Source organism: Bidens hawaiensis, unplaced genomic scaffold, assembly GCF_021521415.1.
Source record: "Bidens hawaiensis isolate Kalapana, Puna unplaced genomic scaffold, B.hawaiensis_p1.1 tig00002631_1, whole genome shotgun sequence".
NCBI classification, from domain to species: domain Eukaryota; kingdom Viridiplantae; phylum Streptophyta; class Magnoliopsida; order Asterales; family Asteraceae; genus Bidens; species Bidens hawaiensis.
The window spans coordinates 290,958-313,223 of record NW_027491143.1 but is presented as its reverse complement, the minus strand read 5'-3'; the positions used below and the strand labels follow the sequence as shown (position 1 = coordinate 313,223).

The 22,266-nt window shown below is 34.3% G+C and overlaps 1 protein-coding gene across 2 annotated transcripts; it reads right to left on the bottom strand.

Annotated features, from left to right (window-relative positions):
• Positions 1–214: 214 nt before the first annotated feature.
• Positions 215–16,669, bottom strand: LOC143620669 (UMP-CMP kinase-like). 2 transcript variants are annotated; one of them, XM_077092308.1, is made up of 8 exons: positions 16,513–16,669; positions 3,471–3,524; positions 1,432–1,486; positions 1,193–1,310; positions 959–1,115; positions 806–886; positions 628–735; positions 215–517 (listed from the first exon to the last, which is right to left on the bottom strand). In XM_077092308.1, the coding sequence occupies exons 1-8, from the start codon at positions 16,576–16,578 to the stop codon at positions 443–445; spliced, it is 714 nt and encodes a 237-aa protein (XP_076948423.1). In that variant the 5' UTR covers positions 16,579–16,669; the 3' UTR covers positions 215–442. The 2 variants fall into 2 exon arrangements, with proteins under 2 accessions (XP_076948423.1, XP_076948422.1); XM_077092307.1 differs by lacking the exon at positions 16,513–16,669 and adding an exon at positions 5,813–6,094.
• Between the last annotated feature and the right edge of the window lie 5,597 nt (positions 16,670–22,266).

Sequence of the window (22,266 nt, the reverse complement as noted above, 5' to 3'; positions counted from 1 at the left end):
AACATCCGTTCAACTAGTTGTTGTGGGCTAACGCCACTGTACGCGTAAGGCTTTACCACCCTAAACTTCACCGCGTTAAAGTCCCACCGGGTACCCATCAAACATAGTCACGACATTAAAATCAAACATGCTAAAAGATTTAAGGAACGGAGACTAAATCCCGATTTTGTTAAAAGTTGGAACATATCTTAAATATGATCATACATTCATACTGTTGGACCCATCAAACATCATGTGCTAAAAGATTACCAGGTTTGCTTTTTAAAAGAAGCATCTTGACATGGTCCACACATATTGTTTTATTTAGTGTACCTTTGAGCTATGGTCTACAACATAACGGCTTTATAGCTTATAACATACGGCAACGATAACTATCAAGCATAAAAGAAAATTCAACAAAATATTTTTTTAAGTTTAGCTATGCAAGCGCGACACATGGAGTTCAGGTACCTTGATATCTGGCAAATATAGGCCGCACTCGTTCAAATATCTCATCTTCTGTTCCTATAGCGTTGATCTGCGAAATTTAGCATGCACGTGATCAATGATGCTTAAAAGTCCTATAAGTATTAATAATAATTATTATAAAAAGGAGAATATGTCAATAGTAAAGTACTAAAGTATAACCTTGTGAAGCTTCCCTTTCTGAGAGTAGTATCTAATAACGGGTAGTGTATAAGCTTCAAACACTCTAAGGCGTTGCATGGTGGTATCAATATTATCATCGACTCTTCCCTATCATAATTATGAAAATTTTAACTGAATTTGAGTAATTTTATAGAAAACTATTTTAGCAAAAAAACACCTGGTTACGATGAAGCACTCGTTTCAACATCTCCTCTTCATTGCAATCAAAGAAAAGCACAACTTCCGGTTCTATTCCTATCTATAAAAATAGAACCCATTAGATGCTAAAACAAATACAAAGGATTGATAAAAGTTAAAACTTAAAACTCACTATCTGTTCATAAGCCACACGGTTCTCTTCGCTTCTTGGGAAACCATCGATTAGAAATCTATCAGTTTCGCTGGATTCAATGGCGGTTTTGAGCAGTTTAACTGTCACTTCTGATGCAACGATTTTTCCTTTCGTTATTGTCTCCAGAATCATGGTACTGAAAGCATAGAATATATTACTTTTTATATAACTAGTACATTAATAATTTAGAACATAAAATAGAAAACATGATACCCGTATTCAGTGTTGGAAGAGATTTCTTTTCTGAGCAAATCTCCAACGCTTAGGTGTGTGAATCCAAACGTCTCTGCAATCCGTGTACATTGTGTACCTTTTCCGACACCAGGACCGCCTAAGGGTAAAAATGTAAAATAATCATACTCTATGAGAAACATATAGGCATGTAAAATGAATATTCACTTATGTAAATATAGTTATTTTTTTGCAGTTGCTTGATAAGTGTTGTTCATTACCCAATACGAAGTTAATAATTGGAGTCCTTGGTTTTGATTCGACTCCAGCTTCTGCCTACATACAAAGAAAATATTTACAGAATATAATTAATCTATCTTATTGATATATAACAGAAAGTCAGATATATAGTACTAAAAGAAAGCACAGCATTTTCACCGCAAATTTAGAACACATATCTAGTATCATAAATCTAGTACTAAAAAAAGTATATACTATATACTATGTGTGCGGTCGTTGAGCAACCTTTCAACATGTGTATTCATTAGTGAATGAGTTGGATGAAAAAAATATATATACAGCATGATTGCATGTTAGCTACAAACTATTTACATGTCAATAGAATCTGATGGTTGCAGCTGTAATATTGTATCCACATTGTGCCCTGCTTGCGGTGCGCGCATATAATGTATATATGTGTGAACCCTCGGGTGGGCAAAAGTAAAATTGCACTAATTTTGACGTTATTTTACTAATTTCGTGAAAATAACGTTAAAAGTGATGGAAGGTTAATCAGGCATCATGTGGTGGCGTTGATAGCCGAAAGACAAGGGTACATGCACCAATCAGCCGGCGTCCCGATGATTGAGCGCTATGTGCCTTATGTAATATGTCCAAGGCTTGATGCAAAACTACTATCGAGCCGGGGGTCTCACCGGAAGCAGCCTCTCTATCCCCATGGGGTAGAGGTAAGGCTGTCTACATCTTACCCTCCTCAGACCCTACCACAGCTTTGCTATTGGTGGGATATACTGAGTACGATGATGATGATGATGATGATGATGATGATGATGATGAAGATTTTAGGTTCCAATAACATTTATTGAAAGAATTACACGAAAATGAGGAAACAACAATTTGAACTAGAATCCATAGAGTTTCATCATCATTTTAGATTTGATTGTATGTTTGGCGGAAAACTTATAAAACAAAACAATACAAGATTGGGCTGAAGGGAATATTAATGAAGTTCCCAAATTCTTTGAGGTTGTTAGAAGTTATTGTCTAGCACAACTTAAATTCTAGCCTTGCAAAGTATTTTTCAACTGTGGCTGAGATGTATTTTTACTAGATTCAAAAATATGTCCTCTCGATTCTTCATTATGTTAATTAGTATCAAGATGTCATTTGTTCACTACAGTTTAGACCAGCAGAACAGGTCATTCATGATCTTAATGATATTTATCCTGGTTTGGTTGTTAATATTAACGTCCATTGCCTTGTAAAAGAAAAATAAATAAAAACTTATAAATTAAATAATTGTTTTTTATTACTAGCATGTTTATATGAAAATAGGCATTTTTGTATAATGGTTATTTATTAACTTACTAATTAGTAAATTAAATAATAGTTATTTATCTACTAAAACTTTTTATAGACATGTCTTCAATTGAAGCTGATCATTATCTTAAAACACGCCTTCTGAAGAATTGATAGAAAACGGTTGAACGCAAACCAATTTACTAGACCAGACAAACGGCAGCATCTGAACACATTTTCCAAACTTTCAATAGTTTTCAAGAGATTGAAAAATGGAGTAAATTTTACACAACAAAAGGTGCTCAAAATTTCATGAAACTTTAGAAATGTTCTAAAAGTGGAAGGACTTTGTAAATTTAAAAAAAATGTTACTTCTCTGTTCTCACTTTTCAAATAATCATTCTATATATGAAGATACTAGACTTCTAGATATAAAATCTAAGAAATGGTGTGACGAAGCAGACTAGCAGAGCAACTAAATCAGATATAAAAACAAAAAATAACCTAATGAACCAGAATACTGAATCAATCACTTAAGAGAAATAGACGAGTGATATGCAAGATGAGACTCTGCTAACTATAGGTATACATGTAGGGAAGCAATTTCATGTATGAGAGCAAAAGTGATTTAACAAGTACAAGTTTTTTTTTCATGTTAGTCAATCAGGAATGATACTGACAACTGAGTGGTAAAATCCTTGATTCAACAAAAACAGTTAATCATGTTTCACTAGATAATTTGTGGATAGAGAACTTAAAATAACTGTACATAGTTGCATACCTGCTTCAGGGAATCTGTGCTGAATGCTTCCAGAAAATTCAATCCATATGCCACCTTTACATTGCAGCACTCAAGTAAGATTAAGAAGGATATAACCGATTTATGTTAATAAGCTACTGCCTGATTCAAATTCATGTAAATTATCTTATTCAAATCAATTGCAACATATGCAGGTATCATAGGAAGTAAGATCCAAAAAGAGATAACAAGTTGTTAACTCGCTTTAAAGAAACTGATTATGCTTTCAAAGCTTGCAAAATTAATAGAAGCTTGCTTAAAAAATTGTCTCATACATTTAACATACATGTAGTCATTTACACAACTTATGCGAAGGCACTACACCTCATATTGGTCTTGCAATTAATAAAATTCATCAAATTCTTCACGCGCACAGAAGAATCAATTTCCTCACAAAGGCATATTCTTTCAATTCAATCAAGCTAAAGAAGTCAGCAACACATGAAACTGATGAGCATGAGTTGTAGATCACACACATTCTTGATTCAAGAGCGAACTGAGTCATTGATATAACTCACCAAAACACACAGGAAGAAATACTAGATAACTTCCAATATTATTATCAAGGAAATGTAACTCATAAACCTTGATTACATCTCTCCTCTCATCGTTTCATATGAAACCCTAACTCGGTTGCTAACAATGTCTAACCATATCTCGCTTTAGATAGACTAACCCTAACTCTAGCAAGACATTACCAAATTCTAATTAGAATGTTATTAGGAAACCTAACCAAGTTTGAACGACTTGTAAATACGGTCCAGAATTACCAACATTGATCTCCTCTAGGATTGTAAAAGAACCGAACGAACACGAACAATTAAACGAACGGAGTTTTCTTGTTCGTGTTCGCTTGTTAACACTATATACGAACGCTTCACGAACATAAATGAACATAGATGAACGGACATAACTGAGCTAAAACTAGTTAGAGCAAAGTGAAGAACAATAGGTTGGACCTAAAAAGTAAAAAAATTAAAACTAGATTAACTTTTAATGTGTCAAAAAGTTTAAATGAATAAATTAACAAACGTAAACTAACGAACACAAATGAAGAAGATATGTGTCATGTTCATTCGTTTAACTAAATGAACAACTGTTTTTGTTCATGTCCGCCCATTTATCAAGCAAACGAACATAAAAGCTTCCCGCTGAACAGTTCTATAACTATTCACTAAACGTTCGGTTCGTACACCGGCCTAATCTCCTCATATATTCGTATTCAACATCACAAATTTAGCCCTAACATAATCAATTAAGTTACCGCAAAAACTAATTTCAACTGTTTAGGTTAAACTATCAACATAAAACATCACTAAAATCATATACTCAAACTGAATCAATTCATATAAACATAAAACAAATGCTTCACGAACGTAAATGAGCAAACATAACTAAACATCGATGAACAACGAACATAACTGAGCTAAAAATCATAAACCACGCAAACCGATTTCAAATGTTTAGGTTAAACAATTAACATAAACGAACGAACGAGATACGTGTCACATTCGTTTGTTTAACTAAAAGAACAATTGCTTTTACTCATGTCCGTCCGATTATGAAACAAACAAACAAACATAAACGAACCTCCCACAATCCCACGGAATGCTACTGGCCTAATCTCTTCCAATGGTGATCAATCAAAATCATTTAAAGCATATATTCACATTCAACATCACAAATTTAGCCCTAACATAATCAATCAATCAACTTACACAACTCATCAACTCAAAATCACAACTGAAACAAATCTCAAGTGTTTAGATTAAACTATTAACATAAAACATCACTAGCATCATATACACAAACTAAATCAATTCATATAAACACAAAATAATCAATCAAATCAACAAATGTTCGTACCTGATTAAGTAGAGAAGGTTTAGCTGCGAAAATCAGCTTCGAGAAAACTTTAAATGAATATATTAACAAATGTAAACTAACGAACATAAATGAGCAACAAGATATACATCATGTTCGTTCGTTTAACTTAATAAACAACTGTTTTTGTTAATGTCCGTAAGTTTATCAAACAAACGAACATAAACGAACTTCCCTCGAACGGTTCACTAACTATTCACTGAACGTTCGGTTCGTCCACCGGCTTAATCTCCTCCAAAAGAACACAAAGCATATATTCACATTCAACATCTCAAATTTAGCCCTAACATAATCAATCAACCTTACACAAACTAATTTCAACTATTTATGTTAAACTATTAACATAAAACATCACTAGCATCATATACACAAACTAAATCAATTCATATAAACACAAAATAATCAATCAAATAATGAATCAAATCAACAAATGTCCGTACCTGATTAAGTACCGAAGGTTTAGCTCCGGAAATCAGCTTCAACAGTGGACTTACACGCCGTAACATATCTCGATCTCAAATACAGTTCTATATGTGTATATATATGTATGTATTTATATATATTAGCGTGAATGTGAGATCGGAATCAGATTAAATTCACAGAGGCATTTGGTCGAACACCTTGCGTGCAATGTGCAGGTGTCCAGAAACGATGTCGTTTGGTGATTATTAAAACGCAATGGATATCAAAACGTGGCGAAATTTGATTTCAAGTCACTTTCGTGGAAAGTTGAATTGAGTTATTGATTACGTCTGCCTTCGAACATAAGACTTTATTAAATAGTTTAGATTTTCATTTTATAGCCACTCTTTACTTAATTTGACGACTTATTAAGTTATTATTATTATTTTTTTAGGCGATCGTACTTTTTTACTTTTTGATTTGGGGAACACCGTTATCTCATTCTGGTCAGATTTTGTCGTATTAACCTAGTCCATGCTGACTTTAGAGTTTGGTTTTTACAACTTCTCGGGAAACTGTACCGCTGGCTGCCAATTGACAGTTGTTGTGCTGTCACAAGAGCATAACATTCTGGCTTAACACACGGTGGGACGAAAACTCAGGTGGGCTCGAGATCCAAATTGATAACCTTGCAAAGCCTAGCTCAAATCCTTCATTATCAATATCCACCCAAAGTGACACAAGTGGAGATCGAACTCGTGTCTTCACTAGAGAACCCCAAGTCTTTCTACCACTACGCCACAAGTGGAGGATACTAGTATTTAGCTAGTGTAAATTATCAAAAGTGTTACGGTTTAATAAATTATAACCAGTAATTATGACATGTGCGTTGCGGTGGAACCGTTAAAAAAAAATAAAATATAAATTTCACGTGTTAAAAGTCTAACGTCTTCGAAAGTTTATTTATGAAAACAAAATCTTTTATGTAAACTCACGCGTTGTAGCAAAAACGTTGATAATATTTGAATGCTTATCTAAAAGGTGAAACGCTTTGCAATTGAACCATTAAATGCAACAAATATTTGTCGTAAAAACGTTGAATTATGCATATGCGTTAAACTAAAACACCGTTGTTTGGTACTTGAATTTAATAGTTACCTTTTAATATGATTTGGGCCAAGCTACCTTTAAATAGTTAACTAGTCGTTTTAAACATGCACGTTGTGATGGAGATGTGACGGGAAGTCTGTTGGTTATCTTAGTAGAACTTGGGGGTTATCATATTACAATGTTGTGAAGATAGTCGAGAAACTAATTAGAGTTATATTAGAAAGTTGTGGGTTACATGTGTAACTATATGAAAAATGCAGGGTGGCATATAAAAATAAGTATGGGAAATTATATATGTAAGTGTAACTAATGGAACTTAATAATACACAGTATGTAAGTTGTGAAGGATTTCAAAACTATCATTTTTAATTCGTAATAATATAGGATTATATGCCATTTAAAAATGATAAGAGCAGTGCAGGTGCTCTTTTTTATTTTTGAACTACACTAAAACATGATCAATCATGCGCCGTAAGTTTGTTACCTAAGTTTTATCTTACACTATTTTTTTTTAGAGTAAACTGCGGTTTTTGTTCATTTGATTTGTCTAAATCTGCGTTTTAGTCCAATAGTTTTAAATTTGTGATTTTCGTCCATGTGATTTTATTTCACTTGCAATTAAACCCGGCCCACTAATCCCGTTAAGTATGATCGTTAAACACATCAGTGTGCCCCTCACGTAAGGGGAGGTTTTGTCATTTCCGCTGCAAATAAACCCACGTCCTAATTCGCAAGCACCCTCACGTGAGGGGTTGGGTGTATTTGAGGGGGAAAAGGACAAAAATGCCCCTCACTTGAAGGGCATGTTAATGGGTTTAACGACCAGACTTAACGGGGTTAGTGGGTCGGGTTTAATTGCAAGTGAAATGAAACCACAGGGATGAAAATCGCAAATTTAAAACTATTGGACTAAAACTGCAGATTTAGACAAACCATAAGGACAAAAACCGCAGTTCATTCTTTTTTTTAACTAAAATTAAATTATACATTTTGTTAATTATTTTTTAATGTTAAAATTAAGAGTAAAATGCCATTTTCGTCCCCGTGGTTTGACAAATAATGCGAATTTAGTCCAAAAAGTTTATTTTTTGCATATGGACCCTTCTACGTTTCCTAGTTCTTGCCAATTACATCCAAATCACTAACTCCGTTAAATTTAATCGTTAAATTATGGGTAGACATGTCTTTTCACTCTTTCTTTATAAAATACTTTAATACTTATTTCAGTGAACTGCGGTTTTCATTCTTCTGGTTTGTCCAAATCTGCAGTTTTAGTCCAATACTTTCGAATTTGCAATTTTCTTCCATATGGTTTCATTTCACTTGCAATTAAACCTGAATTGTCTAATCTCATTAAGTCTGGTCGTTAAACTCATCAGTGTGTCTTTCAATTGAGGGACAGTTTTGTTCCTTCTTTTTTTTTTCCTTTTTCCCCAAATACACCCCAGCCCCTCATGTGAGGGGGTTGCGAATTAAGAATGAGGTTTATTTGGGGAGAAAAACGACAAAACTATCCCTCACGTGAAAGGCACACTGATGAGTTTAACAACCAGACTTAACGAGATTGAGGAAATCAGGTTTAATTGCAAGTGAAATGAAACCATAAGGAAGAAAATTGCAAGTTCGAAACTATTGGACTAAAACTGCAGATTTGGACAAACCAGAAGGACGAAAACCGCAGTTCACTGAAATAAGTATTAAAGTATTATAATAAAGAAAGAGTGAAAAGACATGTCTACCACTGACTTAACGATTAAATTTAACGGGGTTAGTGATTTGGATGTAATTGGCAAGAACTGGGAAACGTGGAGGGTCCATATGCAAAAAATAAAAATTTTGGACTAAATTCGTATTATTTGCCAAACCACAGGGACGAAAATGACACTTTACTCTAAAATTAAATTATATATTATACATTAGTTAATAATAAATTTATTTTTTTTCATTATTTAAAGAATAAAGTTATAATTTATTAAACAAATACATATGGGACCACACATACACTAAAAACAAAAAATAAACCAACCACACTTTAATTCTTCCTCAATACAAACCCTTAACAACTTTTTTTTTCTTTTTTTTAGAATGTTAACTTTCATTCAACAAATTAGCAAGACGCTAGAATCAACAAACAAACCAACAAGCAAAGCGGAACTTACAACGAAAAATTACACCAATTTTCCAAGAAATGCTACTAAACGGAGATCGGTATTTGATCCAAAAATAACTCAATGCCTTAATATCTTTCATAATATTAGATAAGTTTGCCGATCTGTTATCAAAAATCACTTCGTTTCTCAGCTTCCATATGCACCAACATGCCATAAGAATTATCACGTGAAGAACCTTAGCCTTCCGTCGGTCTAAGATAGCCAAACATTAAGGTAATATAATCCATTGCAACATCCCGGAAATGGAGATGGGTGACGGGGTTTTCCCGAGTTACCCGCGGCCTACAACCCGCACCACTCTAGTAGGATTATAAGGGGGTTTTATACCTTCTTTCTAATGGCCTATCCCATTTTTGAATTTGTTATGAAACTAATAAAATTTCATAAACGCCGTAGCACATATCAACCAATAGTTTATAATTTTAATATTAGTTATGGTTGAGTAAATGGTAACGACTATGCCCGTGATTTTCATAAAAGCATGTTCAAAACTGCAATATAACCTTACCACATCATCATCTAATAACGAAGTGTCACGTGGTCCAATCATGAATTACAACTGTTCACCTTTGTAAATGTTGTTATATAGAATAACACAAAAAATGGAAAAATAATTTAAGCAAACTAGCCTCTAGTTTACTTTATACGTTTAGTACGTGCGTGCGAATCTTTTTATTGATTGCATGGGCTAGCAAAACTACAAGTAAATTAGAAAAGGAACTAATATAAATGAAACGACGAGCAAGTTTCTCAAGCTAAATCAGCACACGAGTAATATTAACTTGAGTATTATACATATGAGCTACATAAAGGAAACTCTTTATTCATGTTCGTTTCTCTTAAACGAACGAACTTTCAGTCGAACAATTCATGTATAGTTCGTTGTACCCGTTGGTTTGTCAAAACCATTGGTTTGATATCAGTTGGTGAAGATAATTGCATTTACTTCAATATAAAGCTACAAGTACAAAAGCTAATGTGGATGTAATATGTGAGAAGATGTCAAAGTGAAAATATCATTTTGTCATTAATAATAACACCTTTTAGTATTATAAATAAAGCTTCAAGAAATTCACAAATCCAACAATCCAAACATACATGGCCATGATCAAGATGAAGGCTACTCTCTTCATATGCTTCATCATTACAACATTAATCTTCTTTTGTTCGGGTGAAACCACCACCAGTGGTAGCATAGACTAGTGGTGCACTGAAACCCCACACTACCAAACATGCAATCACTACATTGCAACAAGTAACACCTCCACCACCATATCCATAAACCAGTTCCTAGATATGACTGTGCAAGCATCCACAAACGAAGCACGTGGCGTCCTTAAGCAAGCCCAAGGTATTGACTACCCAAACGATCCAGAAAAAAGCTTATGGTGTACTTGCATTGACTACTTTGATGGGGCCGTGTTCACATTGAACATGATCCTTGACCACCCCTACGAAGTACCTAGCCCAAATGACATCCACACATGGCTAAGTGCTAGTTTAACCTACATTGACATGTGTGAGAAAGAGTTTGAGACCGCTAATATAACCAACGACAAGTTAGCAATAATATCTACCAATTTAACCGAACTACTACTCAACTCACTAGCAATTAGTGTTGTTATCACGGGAAGTAATCCACTATCGTTGCACGGATGGAATTTTATCAACGAACACAAGTTGCTGAATTTGGCGATGAATAATAAACAACCAAACGTTGTGGTGGCTAAAGAGGGCTCTGGAAATTTTACTACGGTTCAAGAAGCTGTAAACTGCCGAACAAGACCGCATATGGGGTCAAAGGTATACGATTTATGTGAAAGATGGGGTCTACGAAGAACAAGTCGTTATTTCAAAGGATGTTAAGTTTATTACTATGTATGGTGACGGAATAGGTAACACAATCATTACCAATAACAAGCATTTAGGTGGTGACAATGACACTACCAAGGTGTGGGACTTGAAGGATTCAGCCACATTTAGTAAGTACATATATGATTAAAATATAACTTAAAGTCATTGTTCTTTTAATATAGATATTCATCTACTAAAATTTATTTTAAATAATAAAATAAAACTTGATAAAAGGAAAAAGATTGTTATAGTTAATTTTAAGTTTCTTTAGTTGTTGAAAGGTAAGCAATTATTATTTCTGTACTTTAGTTATTTATTTCTGAACACAAAAATTAATTATTTAAAGAGTTTTTTTTTCTCTATACAATTATAAATTATAGTACAAATTTTTTTGTTACACTATAACATTTACTTCAATAGTTTTATATTTGTCTTAAAAGAACAAGTAATATTACTAGATACAATGAATATGATTTAAAGCGCCGTCTCTAACATCCTCGAAGGCCTAAACTAACTAAAATGTTGAGGCATTTTTATTTTCTTTTCTGTATGCGTATAGCGCTAGAGAGTATACATGAATTATAGAATGTGAATGATATGCCGTGATAATGAATATGAAGCAATCATCGTTAGCTTGTGGCTCATCATTGGGTTACTAATTCTAGAAGAACTCTACTTTCAAAATCTCATAATACATAACTCTTATTTAAGATGGAGGCCCTATAAATCTGGAGGCTTAAAGACACTGCCTCATTTAGCTTACCCACGAGACGGCCCTAATGGTTTATTTGTGTTGCAGAAGTTTGGGGTCGTAGATTTATCGCTAAGGGACTGACGTTTCAAAACATAGCGGGAGCGGAAGCTGAGCAAGCGGTGGCGTACCTCTCTGGCTCCGACACATCAGCCCTCTACCAATGCAGCTTCGAGGGCTACCAAGATACACTTTTTGCGTTCAATTCCAAACAGTTTTACAAAGAATGCCAGATTTTTGGAACCGTGGATTTCATTTTCGGAGCGAGTCAAGCTGTTTTCCAAGATTGTGATATCCTCCTTAGGAAAACGCGTCCTGGAGGAGGGTTGGTTATGACGTCTAATGGCCGTAAGCATCTTAATAAAAGCGGAGGATACTCGCTGCAAGGGTGTAAAATACGTGCTGGAGATGATCTTAAGCCCATTATAGGAGAATACAAAAAAGCTTTTTTAGGAAGACCATGGTTTTCGCGTGCTCAGACGGTGTTTATGCAATCTTTTCTTGATGACTTGGTGGACCCAACAGGATGGGATGATTATCGGGGTTACACCGAAACTATTTATTATGGGGAGTATGGGAATTTTGGACCAGGGTCATCTACTGATCAAAGGGTCAAATGACAAGGTTATCATGTGATAACTGATCCAAATATCGCCCAACAATTCACCGTTGCTGAGTTCATTGCAGGAAATGAATGGCTTCCTAAATCTGGTGTGCCTTTTGTACCCGGGCTTGAAAATCAGTAAAGTGTTACAAACTTATATCCTAAAATCTTATAACTAAATTGAATACCTAAAATAATATATAAAGAACCATCTTAATTATTATCTTTTTATGATTGTTACTATTATTATATTATTATTAATATTATTAACACACTATACAATAATAGGAAGTATTGAAAATAGTTTTTAAACAAGCAGGAACAATAATTAGATGAATGAATATATATCATATTTATATATCTGACTATCTATATAATTGTCTACCATAAAATTCTACGTGTCGCACTCACATCGCTCCCCACCATCTTTAGAGATACCAGATTGCTTGATTTCTGAATGGAGGCATCTCATTGATTTAACCAGGTTTTCGGGTCATGGGTTATTTGACGGGTTAGGCGCGACCCGATTAGCTTAAACGGGCTATAACATGTGAATATGAGTTATCCCATCTCTCGACAAACCCTAAAGCAGCCTTCTTCATCATCTCCTCTGTCGCCTGCCTCTTCCTCCCTCATTCGATTTCTAATATCAAAGATTTCCATCTCATCCTAACTTAAATATCGATTCACAACGGCTGATTAAAAATCAACATTAGGATTCAGAAGGTATGCGTTCTCTAATTTATTTCAAAACTTATGTATAACCTAAGTTAAATATGACCTTAAACATGATATCAAAATCAGATTTCAATATCAGAATCAATTTAGAGATTGTAATCCCTAATAATTCATCAAATATAAAGTCGAACAATTCACTTATTTTTAAAAACCACTATCCCACCACCATCTGCGACCACCATTTGTTGATCAGTTCTTCATGAAAGCAATTGAAAACATGATAAATATTAAATCTATGAATCTGTTACAGTAGGGAGAGTAGTAACCGCAGTAGAGGATGATGTAGTCGACATGTTTGTCATCTTGATCGAGTTCCCCTTTAGGATATATAGTTAAGGATGATGTTAGCGTTCTTGAGAGGAACCCAGTTTTTAAGAGAGAGGAGACACACAAAATTGTTATGTGTATGTATGATTATGTTATGATGTTAATATATATCTCTTTAGATATACACCCAAGGGGAAACCCTTTATTAGTTAGTAAGGGTAATATTGTCCATCAAAAATTACCAAACTAATATATAATAAGGTATAATTAATATTTGATCTATTATAATATAAATGATTATAATGGCCGAGTAATAATTATAATATAAATGTATGTGTGATTATGTTATGATGTTAATATTTATCTCTCTAGATATACACCCAAGGGGAAACCTTTTATTAGTTAGTAAGGGTAATATGGTCCATCAACAATTACCAAACTAATATATAATAAGGTATAATTAATATTTGATCTATTATAATATAATGACCATATATAAATATAAATATATTATATATTTAATCTTACATTCTCATATTTGGCCGAATAATCATTTATTATGAGTATTAGATAAATCTGATCATGATTTAACACTCATTTTAGCTTTAAACTTAAACTAGAACAGAGAAATACAGTCATATACACAACATACATGTAGTCATGTACACAAATTATGCGAAGGCACTACACCTCATATTGGTCTAGCAATTAATAAAATTCAACAAATTCTTCACGCACACAGAAGAAACAATGACCTCACAAAGGCATATTTTTCAATTCAATCAAGCTAAAGAAGTCAGCAACACATGAAACTGATGAGCATGAGTTGTAGATCACACACATTCTTGATTCAAGAGCGAACTGAGTCATTGATATAACTCACCAAAACACACAGAAAGAAATACTAGATAACTTTCAATATTATCATCAAAGAAATGTAACTCATAAACCTTGATTACATCTCTCCTCTCATAGTTTCATATGAAACCCTAACTCAGTTGCTAACAATGTCTAACCAGATCTTGCTTTATATAGACTAACCCTAACTCTAGCAAGACATTACCAAATTCTAATTAGAATGTTATTAGGAAACCTAACCAAGTTTGAACGACTTGTAAATACGGTCCAGAATTACCAACATTGATCTCCTCTAGGATTGTAAAAGAACCGAACGAACACGAACAATTAAACGAACGGAGTTTTCTTGTTTGTGTTCGCTTGTTAACAGGGACGGATTTATACACATGAGTACCGGGTCAAGCGAACCAGGTGTTTTTCGAACCGTAGTGGAGCATTTAATAGCGACTTTTTTAGCGAACCATGTGTTTTCTGGGCTGAACCATATATATAATTTGTTTCAAATATATACATAAAACATATACTGGCTTAGTGGCAAGGCGTGCATTGTGTTTGAGTGCAGACCCGGGTTCGAGTCTCACACAACCTTATTTTTTTTTGCCTTTTTCTTTTGTGCTCTATTACCTTTATACACCTTTCTTAAAAACCCTAAACACCCCCAATTTCCCTCCCTGCTCCACCTCTACCGCTTCTGCGTAGAGAAAGAAAGAAGAAGGTGCTATTAAAACTCAAAACAAAATATAAACAAGAGATCCACCATTGGGAACTTTTGTCGAGCACCTTAAATGCACTGCAAAACCTTACATAAGACCTGCTGCGCTGCCGGTGCCAGATCAGACGGTCAACATTGACACATTGTGCACGAGAACTCTTCGATTTCTACTTACCAGAAACTCGCCGTCGCCGATACCCTCCGCGTTCAGGTGCGTTCCCGCCCCTTTTGTAGTTCGTTAGTTAACCCTGAGAAAAATTGATGTGGGTAATTGTCAAATTCCAGATTTTTTTGATGCCAAATTTCCACCATGAATCTTATACTATTTTTCACTAGTTGTCGATTTTTCATTATAATTCAGAGGTTCAATACAATTTCAAAACCTACTAGAATGAGACTTTTGATGATTGAGTGTTCAAAAAAGATGTTAGTTTTTTAGGGCTTTGAATTTTATTTTTGCTTTTACAGAACTTAAATTTGATAGATTATGGACCGTTTTTTATCGAGAAGGCCACGAGACCCTTCACCATCTAGTAGTAATAATCTGGCAAGAGTCGAATTGGATGATCTTCCATGGGACCCTTCACCGTTTTTTATCGAGAAGGCCACATTGATTATCCGTTGGTTTATCGTTTAATAAAATTGTCACTAGTTCTACCGGTTGCAACGGCTAGTGTTGAAAGAAGTTTTTCTTCAATGAAGCATGTGAAGACGGAACTACGTAATAGGATGGGTGACGGATACATGAATGATTCTTGCATTTGCTACATTGAAAGAGAGTTTTTACTACAAGTTTCGATCGAAGATGTAATGCAACGCTTTCAAAAGATGAAAACTCGTAAAGAACAACTATAAGGTTAGTTTTTTTTTTATTTCGAAAGATTATCGTTTTTAAGTCCCGTGTTTTTTTAGTTTCTAATGATGATGTTTTTTAGTTATTATATCGTTTTTTATTATATGATTAATCTTACTTGACCCGAACCGTTAAACCAATCCGAATCGTCAACCCGACCCAATTTTTTTATACGCGTTCTTATATATTTAGAGCATCTTAAAATAGCGAACCAGATAAAAAAAAATTCTAAATCCGTCACTGCTTGTTAACACTATATACGAACGCTTCACGAACATAAATGAACATAGATGAACGGACATAACTGAGCTAAAACTAGTTAGAGCAAAGTGAAGAACAATAGGTTGGACCTAAAAAGTAAAAAAATTAAAACTAGATTAACTTTTAATGTGTCAAAAAGTTTAAATGAATAAATTAACAAATGTAAACAATCGTAAACTAATGAACACAAATAAACGAGATACGTGGCATGTTCATTCGTTTAACTAAATGAACAGCTGTTTTTGTTTATGTCCGCCCGTTTATCAATCAAACGAACATAAGAACTTCCCGCAGAACAGTTCTATAACTATTCACTGAACGTTCGGTTCGTACACCGGCCTAATCTCCTCCAAGAGAACACAACGCATATATTCACATTCAACATCACAAATTTAGCCCTAACATAATCAATAAAATCACAAACCGCAAAACTAATTTCAACTAATTAAGTTAAATTATTAACATAAACATCACTAACATCATATACACAAACTGAATCAATTCATATAAACACAAAATAAGCAATCAAATAATTAATCAAATCAATAAATGTCCGTACCTGATTAAGTACCGAAGGTTTAGCTCCAGGAATCAGCTTCGAGAGTTGACTAACACGCCGTAACATCTCTCGATCTCAAATACAGTTCTATATATATATGTGTGTGTGTATGTATTTATTTATATATATTAGCGTGAATGTGAGATCGGAATCAAATTAAATTAAATTCACAAAGGCATTTGGCCGAACGCTTTGCGTGCAATGTGCAGGTGTCCAGAAAAGACGTTGTTTGGTGATTATTAACATGCAGTGAATATTAAAACGTGCTGAGATTTGATTTGAAGTCACTTCGTGGAAAGTTGAACTGAAGGGGGTGTTTGTTTTTCACTAAAAGCACTTCCCCACCTCTTTTGTCTGCGCCGTACAGACCACGTGCAGACGTTGTGCTAAGCAGTGTGTTTGTTTTTTAGTAGACATTTCATTTAAAAACGTCCGCGCTTTTCTTCTCCTAGAAGTCTTGTACATATTGCTTCTCACCTCTTCTCCTCTTCTTCTTTTTTCCTTCATCAGACACTTCACTCCAACCCTAATCATCTTTTCCTCTCCAACCCTAACTTCTCCTCCTCCACTCATCTGCCGCCGGCGGCCTCCGCTCCTCCACCGCCGCCGCCTCCACTCCTGAAGTTTAATGTTCAAAAGAATTGTTGGACTGTGATGAAGAATATGATAACGGCAAGGACGTTTTTCGGAAGTGGTGTTATAAATGGAAAGATTTATGTGACTGGTGGAAACAGTACGGATCATTTTGAGCTTAATTCTGCTAAGGTTATGGACCCGAATAAGGGGACTTGGCACCCGATTGCAAAAATGAGGACATATATGGCATCTTATGATGCAGTGGTTCTTGATGGAAAGCTTATTGATTACGTGTGCCTTCGAACATAAGACTTTATTAAATAGTTAACATATTGATTACGAATACTCTATATTCACGAAATCGATTCATGAAATCACATTCCAACATCTCGGAATCATCAATACATATCCAATTAATCATTGGTTCACCCGAAAAACAGTTTTGGATCGTTAATCGATCAATTTTTTACCTTTTTCACGAAAACCGTTTTTGAGCTTTTTAGGTTTTTGGTTGAGCGTTTTAGTTTTGGCTGAGCGTTTTAGAATTTTTTGCCTTTGAGCGTTTTTGTTTTTGCCTTTGAGCGTCTCGTGTACCTATCGTACGTTAAGCAAATATTGTATAGTAATCTCACGCATACCAAATATTGATTTTGTAACCGGTATTTAGTTATTTTTCTTTACAACTGCATTGTCACACTCTGGCAAAACTATATTGTCTTAACCGTATCTATGATGACTTCAAAGTGTTGGTTTGAGCGTTCCCCGGGAAACCATACCGTCAGCTAACACTTGACAGTCATTCAATCACCACAAGAGCATAACTTTTTGGCTTAACACACGGTGGGACGAAAACCCAGGTGGGCTTGGGATCCGAATTGATAACACAAGTGATGATCGAACTTGAATCTCCACTATAGAACCTAAGATTTCCTACCACTAGGCCACAAGTGGGGGATGCTAGTATTTAGTTAGTGTAAATTATCAAAAGTGTTACGATTTACGAGTTTAATAAAGTATAACGTATTTATGACATGTGCGTTGGTGGAACTGTTTAAACGAATAAAATATAAATTTCATGTGTTGAATTGCGGAAAAGATCAAGTCTTTGAAAGCTTGTTTATAAAAACAAAATCTTCTATGCAAGCTCAAATATTATAGCAAAAATGTTGATAATATCCGAAAACTTATATAAAAAGGTTAAAACGCTTTGCAATAGAACCATAAAATGCAACAAAAACATCGTCGTTTGGTATTTGAATTTAATTTGCAATGAAACTTGTTTGCGACTTCAATAACAATATCATGACTGTAGGCCCTCAATTTTCACGTTTATGAATTTGGTAGAGGTTTTTAAGTTGGGCTTTATGAAAGGCCAGCTTAGTAAGTTTTTATGATTTGGGCCAAGATGCCCTTTAATAGTTAATAAGATGGAGGTGCAAAAAAAAAAAAACTTTGAACATGGAACCGTATCCGAAAATAAAACCCGGAACCTGTTTTTTTATATCCGGGTTTTTAATACCTAAACGCGTACCAGACCCAACTCGTAGGATACAGATAGTGTATGCAATTCAGTACTAAAACCTGTACTCGAACCAGACCCGATTTGTACCAGGTAGTACCCGAAAACCGGAACCGAATCCATATCCGGAACTGGGATTTGCAATACCTGAAACCGGTTTTTTCAAATACCCAATTTATAGCTGAAAATACCCGGAAAAATACCCATAAAAAGTGCAACCCCTTAAAAAAGCCATCGATACAAAAATAATGCCCAAAAAAAACCCAAAAATAGGGTTTCTTTCAATATCTGAATATAGGGTATTGAAATACTCGGTTCTATAACCAACCTGAACCCGATACATATGGTATGGTTTTTAGAGGCAATACACGTACCCGAACCCAACCCAGGTATTGCCAATACCCGAATTTTCAATATGTGGTCATACCTGAACCCGGTTCCATACCCGGAATCGGGTATTTGAAAAACTCGATTTGTGCACGTTGTAGAGGTGCACAAAAAACCCGAACCCGAAAAAGTATCCAGACCTGGTTTTTGTTATACCCGAGGTTTTAATGCCCGAACCCGACCCTACCTCACAGGGTACGGATAAGGATGCATTTCAGTACAAAAACCTGTATCCGAATCAGACTCGATTTGTACCCAGTACTACCCAAAAACAGGAACCGGTTCCATACTTGGAAACAGATTTTTCCAATATCCGAAACTGGGTTTTTCAAATACCCAAAATCAACCGAAAATATCCAACAAATACCCTAAAAAGTGCAACATATTAGAAAATCCAATCTATAACCAGAAAAAAAACCCGAAAATAGGATTTTCCCAACACCCAGAAATAGGGTATTAAAATACCCGGTTTTAAAATAATCGGTTCTAGACCCGACCCGAACTTGATACATAGGATATGGTATTTAGAGACAATACCCGAACCTGATCCAGTTTTGCCAATACCCGATTTTCCAATACCCGGTCATACCCGAACATAGTTCCATACCCGAAACCTGGTATTTGAAAAACCCAAATTGTACACATCTAACTAGTTGTTTTACACACACGTGTTGCTATGGAGACGTGACGGGAAGTCTGTTAGTATTGGTTTAGTTTGTTACGATATTGAACTTGCGGGTTATTTTGGTTAACTTAATGGAATTGAACGATTATCATAATAAAATGTTGTGGAGTTAATCGTGAAACTAATTAGAGTTACATGTGTAACTAAATGAAAAATACAATGTACAATATACAAGTAAGTATGCGAGGTTCAATTACGTAAATAATGAAACTTAAGAATACAACATGTAAATAGTGTTGTTACAAATGAAGAATACAGTGTATTATATGTGTAACTAAATGAAACATATACTGTAGGATATAAAAGTAAGTATATGAGGTTAATTATGTATTAACAAAATTTAAGAATACAATATGTAAATAGTGTTGTTACACATGAAAAGTACAATGTAGGATGTAAAAGGTTAGTTATGTAAATAATGAAACTTAAGAATACAATATGTAAATAGTGTTGCATGGATTTCAAAATTATCATATTTATTGCATAATAATATAGGATTATCATTTTTAATGCATAGTAAAATAGAATTATATGCCATTAAAACTACACCCAAACCTAACCAATAAAGCAATTTGAGTTTGTACCTTGAGACTCATCCTACACTATCGTAAGTGATGACCAACTCTTAAGAGCATTTCCAATCTATCCTTTAAATTTTTGTGAAATAATTTTGTAAATTATAAGATAGGGTTAATTGTGAGTGAAAAAGAGAGAAACATTGTAATTTTTTGTAAATTAAGGAAAATTTGTATGCCTTTATTTTTTTTTTAATATTTCTTAAAGTGGTTGTAAGTAGATGATAGCGAAACTGTAAGAATAAATGTATAAAAAATATCATTTAATTGAACATGAGAGAAAAATGTAATAATTTTTAGTGTAATAATGAAGATGATAATGAGAGACGGGCTAAGAATACTCTAACTACCTTAAACTATTTTTTCTTTTCTTTGTTTTTTTAACTAAAATTAAATCATACATTTACTTAATTATTCCTTTGTAGATAGAATTTAATTATATATTATACATTTAGTTAATTATATATTTTTCTCTTTCTTTATTTATAGAAGAAAAGGTTATAATTCATTAAACAAACACTAAATAAAATAATTATATACAATCCCACAAATACACTAAAAAAAAAACTATACTCTTCTTCTTCCTCGATACAAACAGGCAACAACAAAGTGTTACGTGGTCCAATCAAGAATCATAACTGTTCACCTTTGTAAATATTGTTATATTTCTCTATATAGAATAACAGAAAGAATGGAAAATAATTTAAACAAACTAGCCTCTAGTTTACTCTATACTTTTAGTACGTGTGTGATGAAGAGAATACACACACCAGTCTATACCTACTCGGACACCATTTATGTTGTAATAGATTTGTATTGTAAAAATGTCTTAAAACAACAAATTTCAAATAATACAATATATCTTATGTGAATCTTTTTTATTGATTGCATGAGCTAACCAACAAGCTAGCAAAACTACAAGTAGATTAGAAAACGAACTAACATAAAGAAATAAGCAAGTTACTCAAGCCAAGTCATTATGTGAGTCATTAACTTGAGTATTATACAAATGAACTACATAAACGAAATTCCTTGTTTATTTCGTTTCTATTAAACAAATAAACTTTTAGTCAAACAGTTAATGAATAGTTCGTTGAATCTTAGTACGCTTACAACCCTGCCACGACTATATGGTATGCCCATTGGTTTATTAAAACCATTGGTTTGATATTAGATGGCATTTGGCAAGGATTATTGCATTTACTTCAATATATATTTACAAACAAAAAAGCAAATGTGGATGTAATATGTGAGAAGATATCAAAGTGAAAATGTCATTTTGTCATTAATATTAAACCTTTTTAGTACGATATATAACGCTTCAAGAAATACACAAATCCAACAATACAAACACACATGCTGACATGCCCATGCATGATTAATATGAAGACTACTCTCTTCATATGCTTCATCATTACAACATTCATCTTCTTTTGCTTGGGCGAAACCACCACCACCACCACCACCGGTAGCATAGATTGGTGGTGCACTCAGACCCCACACTATCAAACATGCAATCACTACATTGCAACGAGTAACACCTCCACCACCATATCCATAAATCAGTTCCTAGATATGACTGTGCAAGCAGCCACAAACGAAGCACGTGACGTCCTTAAGCAAGCACAAGGTATCGACTACCCAAACGATCCAGAAAAAAGCTTATGGCGTACATGCATTGACTACTTTGATGAGACCGTGTTCACATTGAGCATGATCCTTGACCACACCTACGAAGTACCCAGTGGCGTAGCCAGAAATTTTTTCCTACGGGTTCGAAAATTTTTGAGGGACAAAAGACCGACTGTTTACCACTTATATTTGGGTTTTCTACGGGTTCGATGTTGAAATTTCTACGGGTTCGATGTCAAAATGCACTAATATATAACATTAAAAAGAAATTTTGTACGGGTTCGGCCGAACCCATTCCCCTAAGGCTGGCTACGCCCCTGGAAGTACCTAGCCCAGAGGACATCCACACATGGCTAAGTGCTAGTTTAACCTACATCGAC

Bases quoted from the DNA above. Each gene is read 5' to 3' on its own strand.
- LOC143620669 (XM_077092308.1), bottom strand. From the start codon at position 16,578: ATGTTACGGCGTGTTAGTCAACTCTCGAAGCTGATTCCTGGAGCTAAA. The intron at 1,311-1,431 runs GTAATGAACAAC...TTTTACCCTTAG, and splicing joins AATTATTAACTTCGTATTGG to GCGGTCCTGGTGTCGGAAAA. The intron at 518-627 runs GTTATACTTTAG...TAAATTTCGCAG, and splicing joins AGAAAGGGAAGCTTCACAAG to ATCAACGCTATAGGAACAGA.